Here is a 17,806-nt window from a genome sequence, read left to right as displayed (position 1 = left end):
ACAGTTTGTCTACACTAACAAACATCGTGTGTGTACTTTTAGCTCTTGTCGTAAAGAAGCCGTGAGGAACATTCGTGGAACCCGTGTCTGAAAAGGGTTCAAGTACCCAGCAACACAAGGTTTGGAAAAGTGACACTTATGCTTCCCGTAACCCCGAGGATGATTTCACAGGACGCCGCCGTCTCAGGTTTTCCTGAGTCGATCCCCACACACAAAAACAAAGAAAAAAACGGGCACACAGCACTTTAAAAGTCATCGACACTCTCTCCACAAAGCCTACGTCTACGTTTCTGGGGAGGTCTATCATCGCCATCTATTGCTTTCACAGATTCTTGGGTGTGTTTCTGAGTGCGAGGTCTGTTCACCTGTCCAGGTTTGGTTTCTGCAGAGAAAGAGGAGTGCGGAGGAGGAGGAGGGGGAGGTGGTGACGAGAGGTCGGGGAGCGAGGGAGTAACGTGTTCAGTGGGCGGTCCGTGGGATTCGGCTGATTGGTCGATCAGAGAGGACGCTCCGTCCCACGTCGCTGTCAAACGGCTCCAAAGACAACTGTTCCCAGGATGTGTGTGCGTCTATCTTTGTGAGGACATCCTTCACACTGTGTTATGGTTAGAGCGAGGCTAGTTTATTTTTCCACTCAGCAGAATGTGCTAGAAGGCAGTTTCAGAACCGGAGGAGGAAAGAGACAAGCTTCTCGTGCTCAGGGGGGGGGTGTCACACATCTGTCCCACACACAGGGTGCACCGCAGGGACCCCCGCTCAGGTCCAAATACTCTACAGGTGAAGGTTTAAAGAGCGACCATGAACTCTGATGCAAATATAACATTAAGAAAGGTTTAAAAACTGTTTAAATTGCACTTATAACCTCGGCTGTTCACTAACGCTGTAAATGTGCGGCTCAGTAAATAAACTGGGTCGTAGGAGGAACTACGATGAGCCTGACACCCCGCTCTAGTTTGACCGGTTTCCACTCTGCTCACTTACACTTCCCCAGAATTTAGGCGAGCACAAAGAAACGATCCTCTTCCAGCTCTGCACACTCTTCATTCTGCAAAGTGACAGTAACATAAGCAAAGCTCTGTTCAGCTTCTGTAAATGGAATCTTTCCCAGAAAGACGTTCCTGTCTTTTCGAGTGGATCTCATCCACCTTCTTCCTTCTTTTTACTTATTTTTAGACTGCTGAGTGACTGAGGTGACAGACGTGTTTCTGCTGACAGGACCGACAGAAACACGCTAATGTCTAACAAGTATTTAAAGCCATCGGGAGAAAGCCCAGGAGGTGCTGCGCCACATCCTGTAATTTCACGATGGCTGTAATGGCGCCCAGAGGAGGAAACGTTACTTCACAGATGAGCATAACGACTACAAGGTTGTCATTTAGCTGTGGTCAAGTTTAGGGAATGCATCATGTCAAAGGTCCTCACAAGAATAGAAGTACAAGCTGTGTGTGTGTGTGTTGGTTCTCCACGTCATCCTGGTTAGGCAGCCATTCCGGCTCTGCTGTTCCGCCTCCCTGCAGCCGTGATGTCCTGGAGCACCGTGTTCCACATTTACAGCCGCTGTTGGAACCATTGCTGGATAACCTGGACTGACAGCATCACCTGAACTACCTCACAACCAGCTGTGTGTGTGTGTGTGTGTGTGCGTGCGTGTGTGTGTGTGTCCATCTTTGTGAGGAATAGTTATACTTTGGGTGTGAGGCTGGTCCACGCTGAGACAAACCTTCACAAAGACAGATAAGGGCCTGTAGGAGCTACAGGCTGTCATCCCGCAGGCTTTCCAGGATCTGGACCAGGCTCTCCAGTCCGAACACGTACCCCCGGTCTGGCCCGTCGTGCACGGCTGTGTCACCACGGAAACCCTTGAAGGTGGAGTGGGCGAAGTCGATCATGCGAACGTCCACCAGAGGGGGCTGCTGAGGCAGAGGGGCGGGAGCATGGGGGAAGGAACCTAAACTGGCAGTCTGGGAGGCGGAGTCTGGATGAGGATGTGGCGAAGGGGGGCGGGGAAGGAAGGAGTGACAGTCTGACTTAGGGGGCGGGGCTTGTGTGGGAGGACGAGGGGAGGGGGGAGGGGAGGCCGGAGCCGTCAGTCCAGATCCCTGAGCGGGCAGGGATCCCAGGTCTGGCTTCTGGCTCATGTCCGTTTCGCAGGGAGCATCGGGGGCCGGCGGTGGGTGGGCGGGGCCGGGGCCACAGTGGGGGTCTGCAGGTGCCGCGGGGTTCTTCGGTTGCCAAGCTGAGGAGCCCTCGGGTTCCTACAGACACAAACACAACACAGCAACTCAAACAGAGGGAAACACCCACAACATTACATCATCTTCTGAACATGTGACTTAGTTATCAAAGATTCAGTACTTCCTGTCCACGCTCACCTTTCCCTCATAGATGATGAGCAGCGAGGACGAGTAGAAGCGATAAGACGCCTGCCTCTCCAGCACCGCCTTCAGGCTGCGAAGCTTATTCAGGATTGGCTCAAAGAGGTCCTGCCTCAGGCCCTTTCCGTTGTGCAGGTACTGATAGAGGGCCTGCCGGAAGCCTTCAATCGACAGGCCGCGGCCGTAGTACTTGTTCCTGCACAGGTAGTGACCGGTGTTCAGCTGGTACACCTGCAGAGACAGGTGGGCAACCGCTCTTCAGTACAACAAGACTCGGGATTAGATATTAACACAAACGTGCAGTCAGATTTTCACAGTGAAATCAGCTAATTAATATCTGTACTAATAAGCAAAATGATTCCTTTCATGATGATTATTAGCAGGAAAATCAGTGCCGTGGCCTCTGTAATCCTAATAAGAGCAGACACAGGAGTTAATCTCACAGAGGTGGCAGCAATATGAGGCTGAAGCATCAGTACATTATCAGATCTTCCACTTCTCCCGAGACAAAACAAGGAGTCCTAATACTGTGAGCTTATTGCGCCGCGTCACCGCTGCACCATGCAGTTTGCTGCAGGATGAACTGATAAACTAGCGTGCGGTTATCTTTTCGTTCGGGCCCGTGACGGAGCAGCGCTCTCGTACGTTCAGTCGGCCTTTGTACCTGCATGCCGCACACTCTGACTCCCAGAGTCGCTGAGGTGCTCTGTTCACATTTCCTTATCTGCCTGGCCGCCTTCTCCTCGGAGGCGTCGTCTCCGTGCTGCCGGGTGCCCATCTTCAGGTCCAGGATGCAGGGGTAGGAGAAGTGGTGCACCACGTTCTCCAGCAACAGGAACTCTGGTTAAAACGCTGCAGTTAAGGAGCCAACATCCCTGATTCAGACCCCATACTTCCACATTAAGAGCCCACCCAGGAAGGGAGAAATTTCCTCTTCTTTTATTTCTAATCCTGATGTTTGTACTGCCTAACACACACACAAACACACACACACACACACAAGCATTAAACTAAAGAAAAGCCCGTCGTGCTCAAAGATGAGCGGCTGGATGCTGATCATTCTGGTCATGTGAGCTGTTTGTGTGTACAGTAAACATGGAGGCGCTCTGAGGTGACAGCAGTGCTGAATCTGCTCTGACAGGAGACAGATGGAGCTCACTGAGGACGGAGGGTGTGCTGCTCATTCATCCCCCTCAGCTGCAACATGCAGACAGCTGCAGGCTGCTCTCTTTGAAGCTGCACATCAAAACATGACCTCTAACCCGATAACCTCCAGCCCTCCTATTCCCACTCTGTCTGCACAGATTCCCACTCACATTTACATTCAGGGCTTCCTATTCTTACCTGACGTAAGAATATTACATTAACAGCAGTTAACTGTTAATGAAACCATAGTGTGAGGGTCGAAGTACCACTCAGGACAAAGTTATTAATGCTGAGAAGCACACTGAGATTTTTTATGAACCCAACTTAAAACATAAAGTACAGGTCAAAGGTTTGGGTCAATCCTTCCTTCAGCTCACGGGGTCGTTCCTGAATGTGATTTTACTCCCTGATGAGCTCAGAGGCTGAAGTTTAGGATGTATTCATGTGCGCCTGGTTTATTCCTGTTTCTGTTCTGTTTGGTGGCTTCAGTCTCTCTGAGACTTGAGTTTACGTGTGAAAACTAGAGCCAATCAAAATGTGGGATAATGTCTTAATACATGGGACAGGTGGGAGGAGGGGACCCCTGGTGAGCAGGTGAGTGGGCGTAAACCTTTTTTTTTGAGGAAGGATACTGAAGAGTTTTCTGTCCTTGGACTCAGACCTCATGCGGCTGAGCTGCTGCTTGTGGCAGCGAAGGCTCCAGGGATTGTGGCTGATCTTCTCTGACGTCAAGCCGCTGTTCCAGTCCAGCATCTGGAAGGGAACGTCCGAGTGGACCTTTGGGTCGAGCCTCGGGCTCTTCAGCTCGGCGAGGCTGCGAGGAGGAGGAGAGAGGGGGAAGAGGGGGAAGAGGAGGAGACAGGGAGAAGAGGAGGAGAGAGAGAGAAGAGGAGGAAGAGGAGGAGAGAGGGAGAAGAGGAGGAGAGAAGGAGAAGAGGAGGAAGAGGAGGAGACAGGGAGAAGAGGAGGAGAGAAGGAGAAGAGGAGGAAGAGGAGGAGGACAGGGAGAAGAGGAGGAGAGAGGGAGAAGAGGAGGAAGAGGAGACAGGGAGAAGAGGAGGAGAGAGGGAGAAGAGGAGACAGGGAGAAGAGGAGGAGAGAGGGAGAAGAGGAGGAAGAGGAGACAGGGAGAAGAGGAGGAGAGAGGGAGAAGAGGAGGAGAGAGGGAGAAGAGGAGGAGAGAAGGAGAAGAGGAGGAAGAGGAGGAGAGAGGGAGAAGAGGAGGAGACAGGGAGAAGAGGAGGAAGAGGAGGAGAGAGGGAGAAGAGGAGGAGACAGGGAGAAGAGGAGGAGAGAGGGAGAAGAGGAGGAAGAGGAGAAGAGAGGGAGAAGAGGAGGAAGAGGAGGAGAGAAGGAGAAGAGGAGGAGACAGGGAGAAGAGAAGGAGAGAGGCTTGTTAAAAGCTCTGCTGTGATCTCTGCTCTGACTGCAGTCCTCTCGTATCTGAATGTGGACACTGATAAGCAGTATTGATTATCAGTTTGTCTCCTTTCGCGTATCGTACTTATCCGAGGTGTCGGAGTCGTGCGCCTCCCTCCGATCGGGACGCTCCTCCTTGTGTTCAGAGGTGGATGAGGAGCGATGGAGGCTGCGGCGCGAGTGTTTCCTCCTCGGCTGCTCCCTCTCTGGGGGGTCGCGCTCCTCGTGCTCACCGCCTCCCCCCTCCATGTTGCTCTCCACGTACGGGTAGGCCACCAGGTTGATGTAACCGTCAGAGTCGCCTTCAAAACACACCAGCACCACACCTGACAGGACGGAGCGAAGCACAGAAAGGATGCTGGGAATTATTCAAAACGTCTCAGAGTCTCAGACTATTAAAATACTGAAATGCCAAAGGAAACGATGCATTTTTAAAGGTCAGGTTTCTGAAACAGGGACCACAGAAAAGTCAGGTTAAATCCCAAATAGATCCAGTTTTATTATTTATTACTGAGGTGTGGGTTAATGCGTCTGATAGTATCAGAGACAGACTGATCACAGACAGCAGCACCAACACAGAGAATAAGGGCACATCATTACTTTTAGGGTCTATTTGGTCTATTCAGCTCAGCTCTGACCTGCTTAGAAAATAAAAATGTCAAATATCCACTTTGGAACTGATGCCAAACTTTTAAAAACATTTTAAAAACAGATGTGAGAAGCCAGAAGAAAGAACTGCAGCCGGCTGAGTCCCTGGGAGTACCAGGACCACTAAGCCCAGATCAGTCTGTGATATTTTACTGAGAACATCGAGACGACGTCAGAGACGACCCAACACGAGGACGAAGCACCTTCAAAGCTGCCCTCGGACCAGCGTTCATTTTTGTGGATGGAGCTGAGCGAGACTTTTGCTAACTTTAAACCAACAGCATGTAAAAAGCTTCAGATCCTGAATTCTCCTTATGGTCCTGGTAATGATCACGGGTCATCATGACTTAATCACAAATCATTAAATGGTTACATTTGATAAAAACAAACTCTGTGCAACTCTTTTTGTCTTAAAATGTGTTTTCACTGTGACCTGGGAGGATGTAATGCACCAATATGGGCAGCAGGACAACAAAAACATGCTAGCAGCTAACAGGCACAGTGAGAGAAGATGCTACAAACAGGAGACACACGCAAAGGCAAAGATGACTACACCTGTCACAAAGCTCCGTGTGGAGATCCTCCAGAAAAATGGACCAAAATCAGATCCAGTGCAAACTGACCAGAAAAGATAAGAATGTCATTGGATCGTTGGAGAGACCTCTGATGAGCAGCCAGTCAGCAAGCAGCAAGTCACACTTTTAGTTGAAGGACTAAACACATTTCTGATGTAGTGACATCCTGGTCAACCTAACATAAAGACCTCTGAAGACCAATAGACCTCCATCTCAGAGCACGTTTCATCTCTCGGTGTCAGCACAGCAGTTGGGCCAGAGTCCTTCAGGAGACACTTTTTTGTTGCACTATAGTGGCTGACTGTAATAAAACATCCTTCATGCACTGAACTGAAGCGGTTCATTATTAAAAATCCATTCAGCTTTTTCAGTTCTTATATTCCTTCTTTCAAAAGCGTCAGTATGAAGGTGTAACATGTTTTTATTAAGCACGGATCGCGTCGCTCTGTGGAATAATCTGCTGAAGCTTTAAATGACTGAAACCTCCAGCAGACGAACATCGTGGGAACATTTTGCTGGTGGTGAATTCAGACCCTGAGGGTCTGAAGGCTGACTAACACACTCACACAACTTTTTTCACATTGACAGTCCCTCCTCATGTGGGAGGGGCTTATTTGACCATCTCCATTACATCATACAGACCCGAGAGCAGAAAAAGCCTCTGAAATGGAGCATTTAGATATATCTATATCTATATATATCTATATAGATAGATCGATAGATATCTATATAGATAGATCGATAGATATCTATATAGATCGATCGATAGATATCTATATAGATAGATCGATAGATATCTATATAGATAGATCGATAGATATCTATATAGATCGATCGATAGATATCTATATAGATCGATCGATAGATATCTATATAGATAGATCGATATCCAGATAGATATCCAGATAGATATCCAGATAGATAGATAGATAGATAGATTTTATATATATATATATATATATATATATATATATATATATATATACACACACACACACACACACACACACACACACACACACATACATATATACACACACCAGTGACGTGCGGTGAGGGTCGTGACTGGTGAGGCACTGACGTCATCACATCAGATTTACAAACATATAGCTTATTCACCATTTGATTGGCAACAGTTGTTTTGTTTAACATTAACATAGTCTGAAGCAAACCTTTTAGCTCCGGTGTTGGTCTTCCTTTAATTATTATCTTCTGCTTCGATTGAAAGTCCAGTTTAGAAAATTCTTTCAGTTGAGTTATGTAATCTTCCATGTTGAACATAAGGCCAAGCAACAGGAAAAACTAACTGGCCTTGCTAACTGTTTATGGTAGCTTGCCGCCGAGGAGTCGTAGAGTCCCTGGGATCACCAGCGCCCCCTACCATGAGGCACGAGAACTGCGTGCCTCACCTAGTGTCTCTTCGCAGCAGTTTCATGATCGCTCAACACAAGAATGCATTACACACACATACAGTTGTTAATGAAAAAAACAACAAAAAAACTGTGCATTATATACACCAGCTAAAATATAGAAATTTAGTTCATATAGTAAAAGTGTTAGAACATTTTAATAGCCACATGCAAAGGGAAAGTAATCCGGTCTCACTGCATAGCATGCCAGCACAGTTAGTAGTCATTGGCAATGACTATACTGAGCCGCACCACGGATTGCGCAATCCGTGGTGCGGCTCGCCGGGCTGGTGCCTCACCGTTCGTCTCTTAGTATTTGACCGGCAAATGCGAAAATTCAGCGATTTTGAAAAAACTAATCTAAAAATGGTGTAGTTAAATGGAAAAGAACTTTAAAATACAAATCACTGAATGAATATAACCATTTAATTTATTTTTTAATTTTATATTTCCACGATGACAGGTGAGGCCGTGCCTCACCTGCCTCCCCTGACTGCACGTCACTGACACACACATATATACACACACACATATATATATATATATACATATATATATATATATGACAGGAGAAGGATAACAGGTCCCTAATGTTGTTTTACTTTCATCTGTCACCCCTGTGGGTATCAAGATGTACTGAGTACTTCTAAAATGTGATTGAGAGGCAGTTTATGGATAAACTAAGCAGACAGTGATGTATTTGCACATCTGTTATATTTAGCTTCATAAACAGACCAGAACATGTCATCCCTGCTGAGCCAGACACTGAACATCCTCCATGTTAGTCCTAATTTCATTTAGCTGTCAGTTTGCTCACGAGTGGGAAACCAACCCCAAATATCAGGTTCAAGCTGAAGACTAAAACCTTTCCCCTCGACGGCACAGAGTGAGCTCCCTGTCCTCAGAAAGCTTCACCTCCTCCTTACCCACAACACAAGAAGAAATTTAATCTGACGGTGCCAGGCTGCACGTGGATGAAACAACCTTGACAGATTCAGAAAGTCGTGCTGGGCAGCTGTCCGTCTGTCTGCTGTTATTTAATCAGCAGGACAATGGTAGTGGGCAGACATCCAGGGATAAATTTAGACTCCTTATGGAGCACACTTGCCCTGGCACTGGGACCCAGAACAGCAGCAGGGTGGACGAGTGGGAGTGCAGACCTCCGATCAACTGCAGCACAGAATTCTGGGAATATGTCCATCACATCTTTTGTAAAGGAGCCCAGTGTGCCAGAAACATGGATAACAAGAACAATCTGCCACATTTGAATAGAAACGTCTGTTTTAAAGTCAGCACAGAGACAGTACAGGAGAGACACCCCCCCAAACACACACACACACATAAAGAGCCAATCAACAGCTGAAGCAGGAAACACAGAGTTCAGGGTCCCTGATGGGCAAACGCCGTCATATGGTAGAAAACCACCGACAGTCTCAAAGATGGACAGAGCCATCATCAGGGACCACCCACTAGTCTGCCTCGAGATAACGCCATCGTGGTGTTTCTCCAACCTGAATGGAGAAGTGAGGGGTGGAACTGTGCAGACTTCTGGATAATCTCCCTTTCTAACGATTAAAATGACCAAAATTTACAAAACGGATTTAATGTTTAATTCACTGCGCCCAGAAACTCATCAGAAAGTGTTCAGAGAGGCTGCGCAGACTTCTACAGGATGCAACTACAGGAGTCGCCCCCTGGTGGCCATTAAAATAAAGGCGGTTGAAGGCACTTCCACGATGGCTCCACCTTTCAGACCCAGAGGCTACGTCCACCTTTTACGCTCCGTGTTTGCAGAAAGAAAACCTCAGAGAACGTCTGGGACGAGAACATCCACAGGAGTCATTAACGGTCATTAAAATGTCGCTGCGTGCTTTGGATTACTCGCCAAGAAAAAGTCCTGATCCTGAGCTGTCGACTGGAGTCGGCCTCAGAGTAAGTCTCTAATATCTGAATGTCCACAGGCTGCAGTCTAAAGATGAGCTGCATGTGAACAGTGCCAAGAAAAAGTCGGAGAGGCGCCGAGAGTGACGGCCGAACAGTTTTTTGGGCATCGTGTCTGTTTAAAAAAAAAGAAGACACAAAGCACTGCAGCACACTATAAAGAAGGCCTCATCCAAAGCAGTAAACACTTGGGTGAGGTATCACTTAATAAGTGACCCTACCAGCTCCAACCTGCTAAGAGTCAGTGTGTACTTTTGACCTGAGACACTGCTGTTTAGTCTTGTCTGTGTTCGGTTTGTGTTTCGGTTTGTGTTTCGGTGGCCTGTGGCGTTTGCTGGGGTCTGCAACTACAGCAGAATCAGGCAGAAACGGTCAGCCTGATGAAGAGCAGAGCAGCCAAACCATTACACTTCCATTAAACATCCGTACTTCCTTCCTTCTCTCCTGTCAGCCTGCCTCTCCATCCACCGCCGAGAGTAAAGAATATAGTGCCTGAATGTTTATGGGGACCCAATGAGGCTTTGGCTCCACTAACAGAGACCTGATCTGCTGTGAAATCAGTCAAAGTTCAGCTGTCTTTTACTGCCGGCTGGTTCGGGCTAACGGGAGCTTCAGGAAATGTCACGTAAAGACATTAAAGGACCTTTTCAGAGCTCTTGGATGAGATTTAAGGCTGGGGTCCTGGGGCGACCTTCTGGTGATGTCTGTGTGCCTGTTCTGGTTGATGGTGGTGGGGGCTTGGATGGTGCTGCCTTCGGTCCTGGGGTGTGGGCGGGGTGCTTGGGGGGGGTGGTGCCGGCCCTCGGTCGGTTGGCTGGTCTTCCCTGTGTGGCTTGGGGGCTGGGGTCTGGGGCCCCGGCACTGGGGCCGCGCCGGCTCCCGGTGGGCCCCCCTTGGCGCGGGGGGGGCCTCTGCTGTCCCGGCCGCGCCGCCGGGTGGGGTGGATTGGCCTGACGTCGGGATGTCCGGTCTACGCTTTTGGGGCCCTGGGGTGCCTGCATTGCAGGGGGGTGGGGTGGGGGATGGGGCCGCGGTGGGGTGGTTGGGGGGGACTGGGCACTGCATTTCCATGCCCAGGCCAGTATGTCCTGTCGCCTGTTTGTGTCTATTGTTGAGTGAATGGGCATCTAGGAGGAGCGGGCCGCCCTCTGCAGTGGGGGCGAGGGCGCCAACCTCGGGTGCTGCAGTGCTCCGGGATGCTGTCACCGCGGCCCCGGGCTCACCTCCCCCTGCCCTGTGCTGGGGTGTGGGAGGTCGGGGTGCCTATTGAGCCAGCGGCCAGCTGGCTCTCTTCTTCCAGGATTTTTTCTGGTCATATGCCCCCCCCCCCCTCCCCCTCCCCATACACAAACACACACACACACACACACACAGAATACACATCACTCACAGATGTAGGATGGACAGGCCACGTGGAGAGCTGCACCACCACTTGCCTCTCCGTTTTAATTGCACTTTAGTCATTATAACTCACAACACATACACACTTACACCCTGATACACATAGGACCTTTGGGGCAGGCATGTTACTCAGAGGTTGATGAGATGGGCCGCTGAGGTGGCCTCACTCGGATCCTCGTCACTGTCTGTCTCCAAATTTTATTTGCACTTTAGACATGGAGGGTTTTGGGGGGGCAGTGTGGGCAAGCACTGACGACCAACAGTTGGCGCTTGTGGCATAACTGTCCCCTCAATTTTAACTGCACCCTATACACCTCATTCACTCACAAACATTAACACATAGACCTACAAGTTGGGGAGGAGGAGGGGTGGATGGGTCTTCTTACACCCCGATTTCTTGCGTCTCGCCCGGGGTAGGGGTCGGGTGGTTCCTTGGGGACCGGGCTGGTGGCGTCCTGGGGTCGCTGTTGGCCCTGGGGTGGTTTCCACTTGCCCCGCCTTCAGAGGGTGGGTAGCTATGGATGAATGTGTGTCTTTGTGTATTTGTCACCGTCTCCGTGAGTATGGGTGGGTGAGTGAATGTGTATGTATGGCATATCTGTGTGTGGGTAAGTATGTATGGGCATGTATGAGTATCTGTGTATAAATGTGTACACGGGTGTCTGGGTGTGTTTGTATGTATGGCTGGACCTGGGTCTGGGCCTTGTGCCTTGCCTCCTGGCCGCTCCTTGCTGGTTGCCTCCTCCCCCCTACCCCCCTGGGATGGGGGTGCCTCGGGGTTCCTGGGTGGGGCTGGGTGTTCTGGCGTGGGTGCTGGCCTGCCCCCCTTGGGGGTGCGGTGCGGGGCTGCGTTGGCTTCTTCGGCGTGGGGGGGGGGGGCTCTGTGGGGGGTCGGGCGGTCCTTGGGTGCCGTGGGCCCGGGAGCCCTGCCGCCGGCCAGTGCAGGGGGCTGGCCGCTGGGGGGGGCTGGCTTCTCATCGCCTTGGGTTCCCTGGAGCCCTCGCTCCTCGACTGGGGGGGCTCCGTCTGAGACCACCCTCTCCCGTCTGCTGGGGTAGGTGTGCGGTTGTCTTTGGACTGAGTGGCCGGGGGTCTTCCTGGCTCTTGGTGGGCTGCTGGTGGCCTGGGGTTCCGGGGGCTTTCCGTACCTGCCTCTGGCTTCTGATGGGTGGAGCTGCAGCGTTTTGCCCTCATTGGTAAGTACGTTCCATGACACAGACACAAACATGACACAGACACAAACGCCCACTCAATCACAACTCAACAAAATTGTTGGTGTGCGTAACATGCTTTGTTAGCTTTGTTTTTCACACACAAATTTATTTTTGCAAGTATTGATAGTATTTTTTTATATGTTAAAGTGATGAACTATCTGATTAATAGACTTGTGCTCTTTCCCCTTTTTTTTGCTCCCTTTCTCTCTCCCCTTTTTCTTCTCTTTATTTTCCTCTTCTTCAGCCTGTCAGCTCTGGCTGTTACATAGTATGTGGAAAAATAACTCAGATAAATAAAATAAAGGGTTAAAACATCAACAAGAAGAGCCTATTGAGAACCTATAGAGCTCATCTTGAAATAGCAAATATGTTTGGCACAACAACGCATTCAGATCACAGTTCTGCTTGCAAGATCTACCAGACATGACAGGCTTTAAAAAAAAAAAAAAAATAAGTGACCCTACCAGCTCCAACCTGCTAAGAGTCAGTGTGTACTTTTGACCTGAGACACTGCTGTTTAGTCTTGTCTGTGTTCGGTTTGTGTTTCGGTGGCCTGTGGCGTTTGCTGGGGTCTGTAACTACAGCAGAATCAGGCAGAAACGGTCAGCCTGATGAAGAGCAGAGCAGCCAAACCATTACACTTCCATTAAACATCCGTACTTCCTTCCTTCTCTCCTGTCAGCCTGCCTCTCCATCCACCGCCGAGAGTAAAGAATATAGTGCCTGAATGTTTATGGGGACCCAATGAGGCTTTGGCTCCACTAACAGAGACCTGAGCTGCTGTGAAATCAGTCAAAGTTCAGCTGTCTTTTACTGCCGGCTGGTTCGGGCTAACGGGAGCTTCAGGAAATGTCACGTAAAGACATTAAAGGACCTTTTCAGAGCTCTTGGATGAGATTTAAGAGCAAACACTGTTTTATAGGATACTGACTGCTAATACAGGGACAGCTACCCCAAACATAACAATGACCTGCTAATGTTAGCTACCAAAGCTAAACATCATGAGCTCCATTACCTCACACGGTCCCCCAAACCAAAGAAAAGTTCGTGTTGTCATCAGCGCTCCATAAACAATCCTCAGCTGCTGTCTGAACATCATATTTACCTTTTTTCCCTCCAGATGACGGAGTGCAGCCAACCTGAGGCGACCCGATCCAACCCAATCCTGCTGCAGCCACTGATGCCTCATAACAAACAACATCTGCCATCTTATCTGCAGCAGGACTTATTCTTTACAGCGTTCTTAATATGCAAGAAAAGGACACACGATGCTTTGTAGAAATGAACGGAGACTTTCTGAGGATAAAACAGACGCTGCAGCCACGACACCTGCACCACTCATTTTCTTTCTTTACCAGCTTTTAGTTTTCTTTAATTCACCGACTTTGTTTTTATAGGCGTCCGTCTCTGGAGCCTGTAAACAAACGACCACAGTTCCTGTGACTTTACATTCACTCTGTTTAGTAAAACATCGCTTTCATCATCTTCCACCACAGCAGCTCGTTAACTGATCCAATTAACTGATAGCCTCACGCTGCTGTCACTGTTTTTCTTCCCTCTCCATTAGAGTCTGTTCAGGTCCGCTGGATCCTGTACAGGTGTCTCCGGGTGGGTGGGATGTGGCTGCACTTGCGATCGGGTGTAAGGCTAGTTTTCCATGATTTAGTCTTGGATACGACACAAAAAACAATGTATGTAGGCCAAAGTGCTGTACAGTTAAACAGAACAACATAAAATAAGACAAATAAAAAAACTGCTTGTTTCAGTGGCCCAAGAAAGAAAAAGTAAATGAGCAAATATCGACTAAAGCTTTAAAATAATGGAGGAGTACAGCCCATGTCCTCCTTTAGACCTGCTCCTGCGGGTCTCCCTGTGACACAGAGGCAGGAAGGCTGCTGTCAGCCTGCAGCACCGCTTACAAGAACTGGTTTGTACAACTGCAGCTTTATCTCTGCGGAGCAGCTGAAAACATCACCGTTGGTCATGTTTAAACCTGCTGCTCAGGTCTTACTGAGCTCTCACTGACTCTGAAGTCTGGAAACAACGAGCGCTGCTGCTGTCACCTCCCTGCTCCACGCTGGTTCACCTTCACCATAAACTACAGGCTCTTCTCATTTCATTAAGTTGCTCCTCCTCATCTCCACCCTCCAGCCCACACCCAGAGGACGTACATCATGTCTCCTACGGTGCAGGGGAGGCTTGATGGAGGATGCACGGGTGTATCCTTTACAGAAGTGTTTTTACCTTCACTGTATAACAGAGGCGCACAGCTGGAATTTACTCCACAGGCTGTTTGAGTTTTTTAAATTTCTGCCCTTCACTGTTTCTGTGTTTGGGATTCACAAAGCTGTATTATCTCGTTACACTGCTAATTGTTGTAAATGTAATGAAATGTGGCCCTAAATATAAAATATAAGTACTGTTACATCTGAGGTCATCCACGCCTCCTGCCCTTGTATCTCTGGTGGGCAGGGGTCTAAGACCTGAAGAGAAATGCGACATCATCACCCTCCTGGGCTATCAACCTTTTTATTAAGAAACAGACGCTGCTGAGCCTGAGACCAGCTGATATTTGACTGAGACGCTTCTCTTCAGTCAGTTTGCAAACTGACGATTAATAAACCTTTTATTGTTTCACTGGTTTTGTCAGTGACGGCACATCTGTGGAAGTACGTCTGACAGTAAACGGCTTCAGCGGCGCTCTCCTGCCCACAGACACCAACTGACCTTTATACTCCGGGGTGAACTCTTTCATCTCAGGAGGCAGGGACTCGTAGAAGCGCTGCTCTCTGCTGATCAGAGGCTTACACACCGTGTGGTCATCATAACGCATCATACTGGTGTGACCGCCCACCTGAGAACACACACACACACACACACACACACACACACACACACACGTTTTAACAATAACAAGTTTAAGTTTCCTGCCACTTTCCAAGCAGCATAAAAAATTATGATTAATCCAGCTGATCAGCAGTCACTCACAGGTGTCCAAACCTTTGACGGTGCTTTAAAATAAAGTATAATCTCTTCATATTTCTAAATGCCAGCCTTCCTTTGCTGTCTCCTATCCTTCCCACTCACCTGGTGTATGAAAGGCTCCAGAGGAACTCCGCCTCCTCCTCGTGGTTGAAGTGAAGCCCCTCCCCCTGTGCCCGCCCCCTGTAGCTTGCTGTCCATGTTGTTGGTGTGAGGGAGGCACATGGCTCCTGGCGGACGCACCGCGCCTCCTCCTGTAGAGGAGAAGGAGATTTAACCTCCGAACCTCTGACACTATCAGAGTTTCAATATTGATGAAGTGAATTAATTAACCTTTGGAATAATAAAGTACCAAAATTAATCAGCAGTAGTTCAGTAAAACCCAGCTACGTTAAAAAAGTTCGAGTTTGCATTTACAAAATGAGTTCTGAGAGGTTTTTTCAGGACTGACTCAGGAAAAGCTGAAATGAAACTGCTTTTATGTCTGTGACTTTGCAGGAGTTTGACACGTTTCACACGACTGTATCTGACAGAAACCTGCACAAACAAACAAATCCTGCATGATAAAGCTCAGATCTGTGGTCACTATCAGTACTAAACATGAGTTACAGGGTAAAAATAATCAGCTCCATAATTATTAGTAATTTTCACAGCAGGGAGGACCTTTTTCTGGTGAACTGGCCCTTTACAGAATCCTAATTTGAATTTTTGTGGGAGTGAGTAGAACAGGATCGCTCTAACATTAAAAACATCTTTATCCTGTGCTTTGTTACAGCTTTCACTGACAGATCAGAAACGAGGCCGCGTCACAGCACCGACCTCTGGGACTGCAGGCCATCAGCAGGTCTCTGAGCATGACGCTTTAGCCTCAGCGGGGATCAAAGGTCAAAGTGCTGTTACAGTAAAGTCAGCGCACAGGTGTGTGGAGTTTGATGGGTCTAGTTTGAACAGTGTGAATGTGAGATGGTTCAAGTTATTGCTTTCACAAGAGTTTAAGAAAACTTAACCTCTGACCTTTACCTTCAGGGCAAGGTCGCCGAGATTCAAACCTTTTTTATTAGCATCTATGGCGTGAACGTGTTGTCACATCGTTCTGGAGTCCGGGCCAACGTTAACGACAGTAACACGACTTTTGTTTGAAACGGCCGAGTGAAAAACGACTTTCCTGCTTTTTCTTATTTCTGTCATATTAAAGAGAAAGTTTCAAATGATGAGATCAGTCCACGTACGAGGAACCAGAGACTCAGGCTGCTCTCAACACTCAGTTTCAGACCGTTTTCTTCTGTCCTTGGCTCTGTTCAGGCCTCCGTCCTGCAGCCAGGACACAGGACTGAAGGAGGGGCTCTGCCTCCTGAGTGACAGCTGCCTCAAATCAAATTAGCAGGAGGGTGTAACAGTTAAGGGTGTAACAACATGTAACAGTTTTATAGAAAATAGTAACAACACGACAGCATAAACGCAGCAGGTTTGTTTGATAATAAATCGGCTCTGCTCTCAAACTCTGAGACGGATGTTTCTCCTAATAAAAGCAGTTTTTCAGACAGATCCCGGTAATAAGCAGATAATTCAGTAACTGGATCCTCCAGTGATTACGCTGCTGTGGTTGAACTGGTTGCTAGGGTAACACAGTGATCCATAACAGTGGGAAAAAGGTTCAATCAGCCTTCATTAACTCAGACAGCCACAGTAAATAGAGAGACACCCGCTTCTCGTCCTTGCTGCTTCCACCATCATCGGGGCCACGTTTGACTGCCTGAGACGTTTTAGTTAATCATACTGACGCAGATATTTGTGCTTTTTTGAATTCAGATGGTCCAAAAATTGACCCGACTTTGGTTTAAGTGTTTTAAATTACTCACATCGTTGTGATATGAAGAAATCTCTCAGACCAACTACAAATATCTGTTCCATTATTTTAGGCTGCACAGAGAGACTTCATCCTCACAACACAAGGAAGCAGCTTTGATACGACATCAGAGGAAACACGAAGACTCAGCCTTTGGTCTTCTTACCTTGGGCATGGGCTCGGGTGTGTAGTGATGGGGAGGGGGGGGCGCAGGGCACCACGGGCTGCTGGGAGCGCACGCCGGCCCCGGGGGGAGGCGGCGCCAGACCGAAAAACCACCTCGCAAAGCCTCCAATCAGGGTGCTCCAATCCACCGCCGACAGCACGAAGATCCAATCGGGGCAGGGGGCTGGGGGGCAGAGATGGGGGGACGGCAGGGGAAGCAGGGTGTCAGTTAGGCAGGGTCACCACTTCCTGAAAAGGCAGGAAATAACAAAGTTAGCCTGAGAAGACAAACACCAGAGTGAAAACACCCATAAACAGCGTGTTGTATTGTTTTCCCTTCAGAGCGACGCTCTCATCCACACAACTCTGACCAAGTCAGCCTGAACTCGCCTCATAAAAATACGTTTTCTGGGCAACGCGCCACAACCTTACAGACAAAATACTTCAACAATGGACTCCATTACCCACAACACACTTTTCTGCTAAAGAGACCACCCTGATCGTAGTGAAGTGCTCCACACTAATATATTATGATTCAGGACGGATTCGCTGGTGAGCCATAGAATAAAATCAAATCAAAGCCGAAACAAAACCACAATCGTGACTGATTAGCATTTGAAACGTTACACCGATGCAGCTTCTTTTTTAATTACCACATCAAACAGATACAAACTGATCACAAATG

The 17,806-nt window shown here is 48.5% G+C and overlaps 1 protein-coding gene across 1 annotated transcript; it reads right to left on the bottom strand.

Moving 5' to 3' along the window:
* Positions 1-875: 875 nt before the first annotated feature.
* On the bottom strand, positions 876-17,251 carry ip6k1 (inositol hexakisphosphate kinase 1). The gene is made up of 8 exons (XM_030729297.1): positions 17,123-17,251; positions 15,216-15,364; positions 14,856-14,982; positions 5,026-5,266; positions 4,154-4,335; positions 3,040-3,215; positions 2,373-2,606; positions 876-2,255 (listed from the first exon to the last, which is right to left on the bottom strand). The coding sequence occupies exons 2-8, from the start codon at positions 15,333-15,335 to the stop codon at positions 1,752-1,754; spliced, it is 1,584 nt and encodes a 527-aa protein (XP_030585157.1). The 5' UTR covers positions 15,336-15,364; positions 17,123-17,251; the 3' UTR covers positions 876-1,751.
* Positions 17,252-17,806: the final 555 nt, after the last annotated feature.

This window comes from Archocentrus centrarchus, chromosome 5 (assembly GCF_007364275.1).
Source record: "Archocentrus centrarchus isolate MPI-CPG fArcCen1 chromosome 5, fArcCen1, whole genome shotgun sequence".
Taxonomy (NCBI): domain Eukaryota; kingdom Metazoa; phylum Chordata; class Actinopteri; order Cichliformes; family Cichlidae; genus Archocentrus; species Archocentrus centrarchus.
The sequence above is the reverse complement of the archived record's forward strand: the minus strand, read 5'-3'. Positions and strand labels throughout refer to the sequence as shown.

Coding starts and splice junctions, on each gene's coding strand:
- ip6k1 (XM_030729297.1), bottom strand. CDS start 15,335: ATGTGCCTCCCTCACACCAACAACATGGACAGCAAGCTACAGGGGGCG. Junction 14,983..15,215: donor TGGAGCCTTTCATACACCAG/GTGAGTGGGAAG, acceptor GTGTGTTCTCAG/GTGGGCGGTCACACCAGTAT. Junction 2,607..3,039: donor TCAGAGTGTGCGGCATGCAG/GTACAAAGGCCG, acceptor CTGTCTCTGCAG/GTGTACCAGCTGAACACCGG.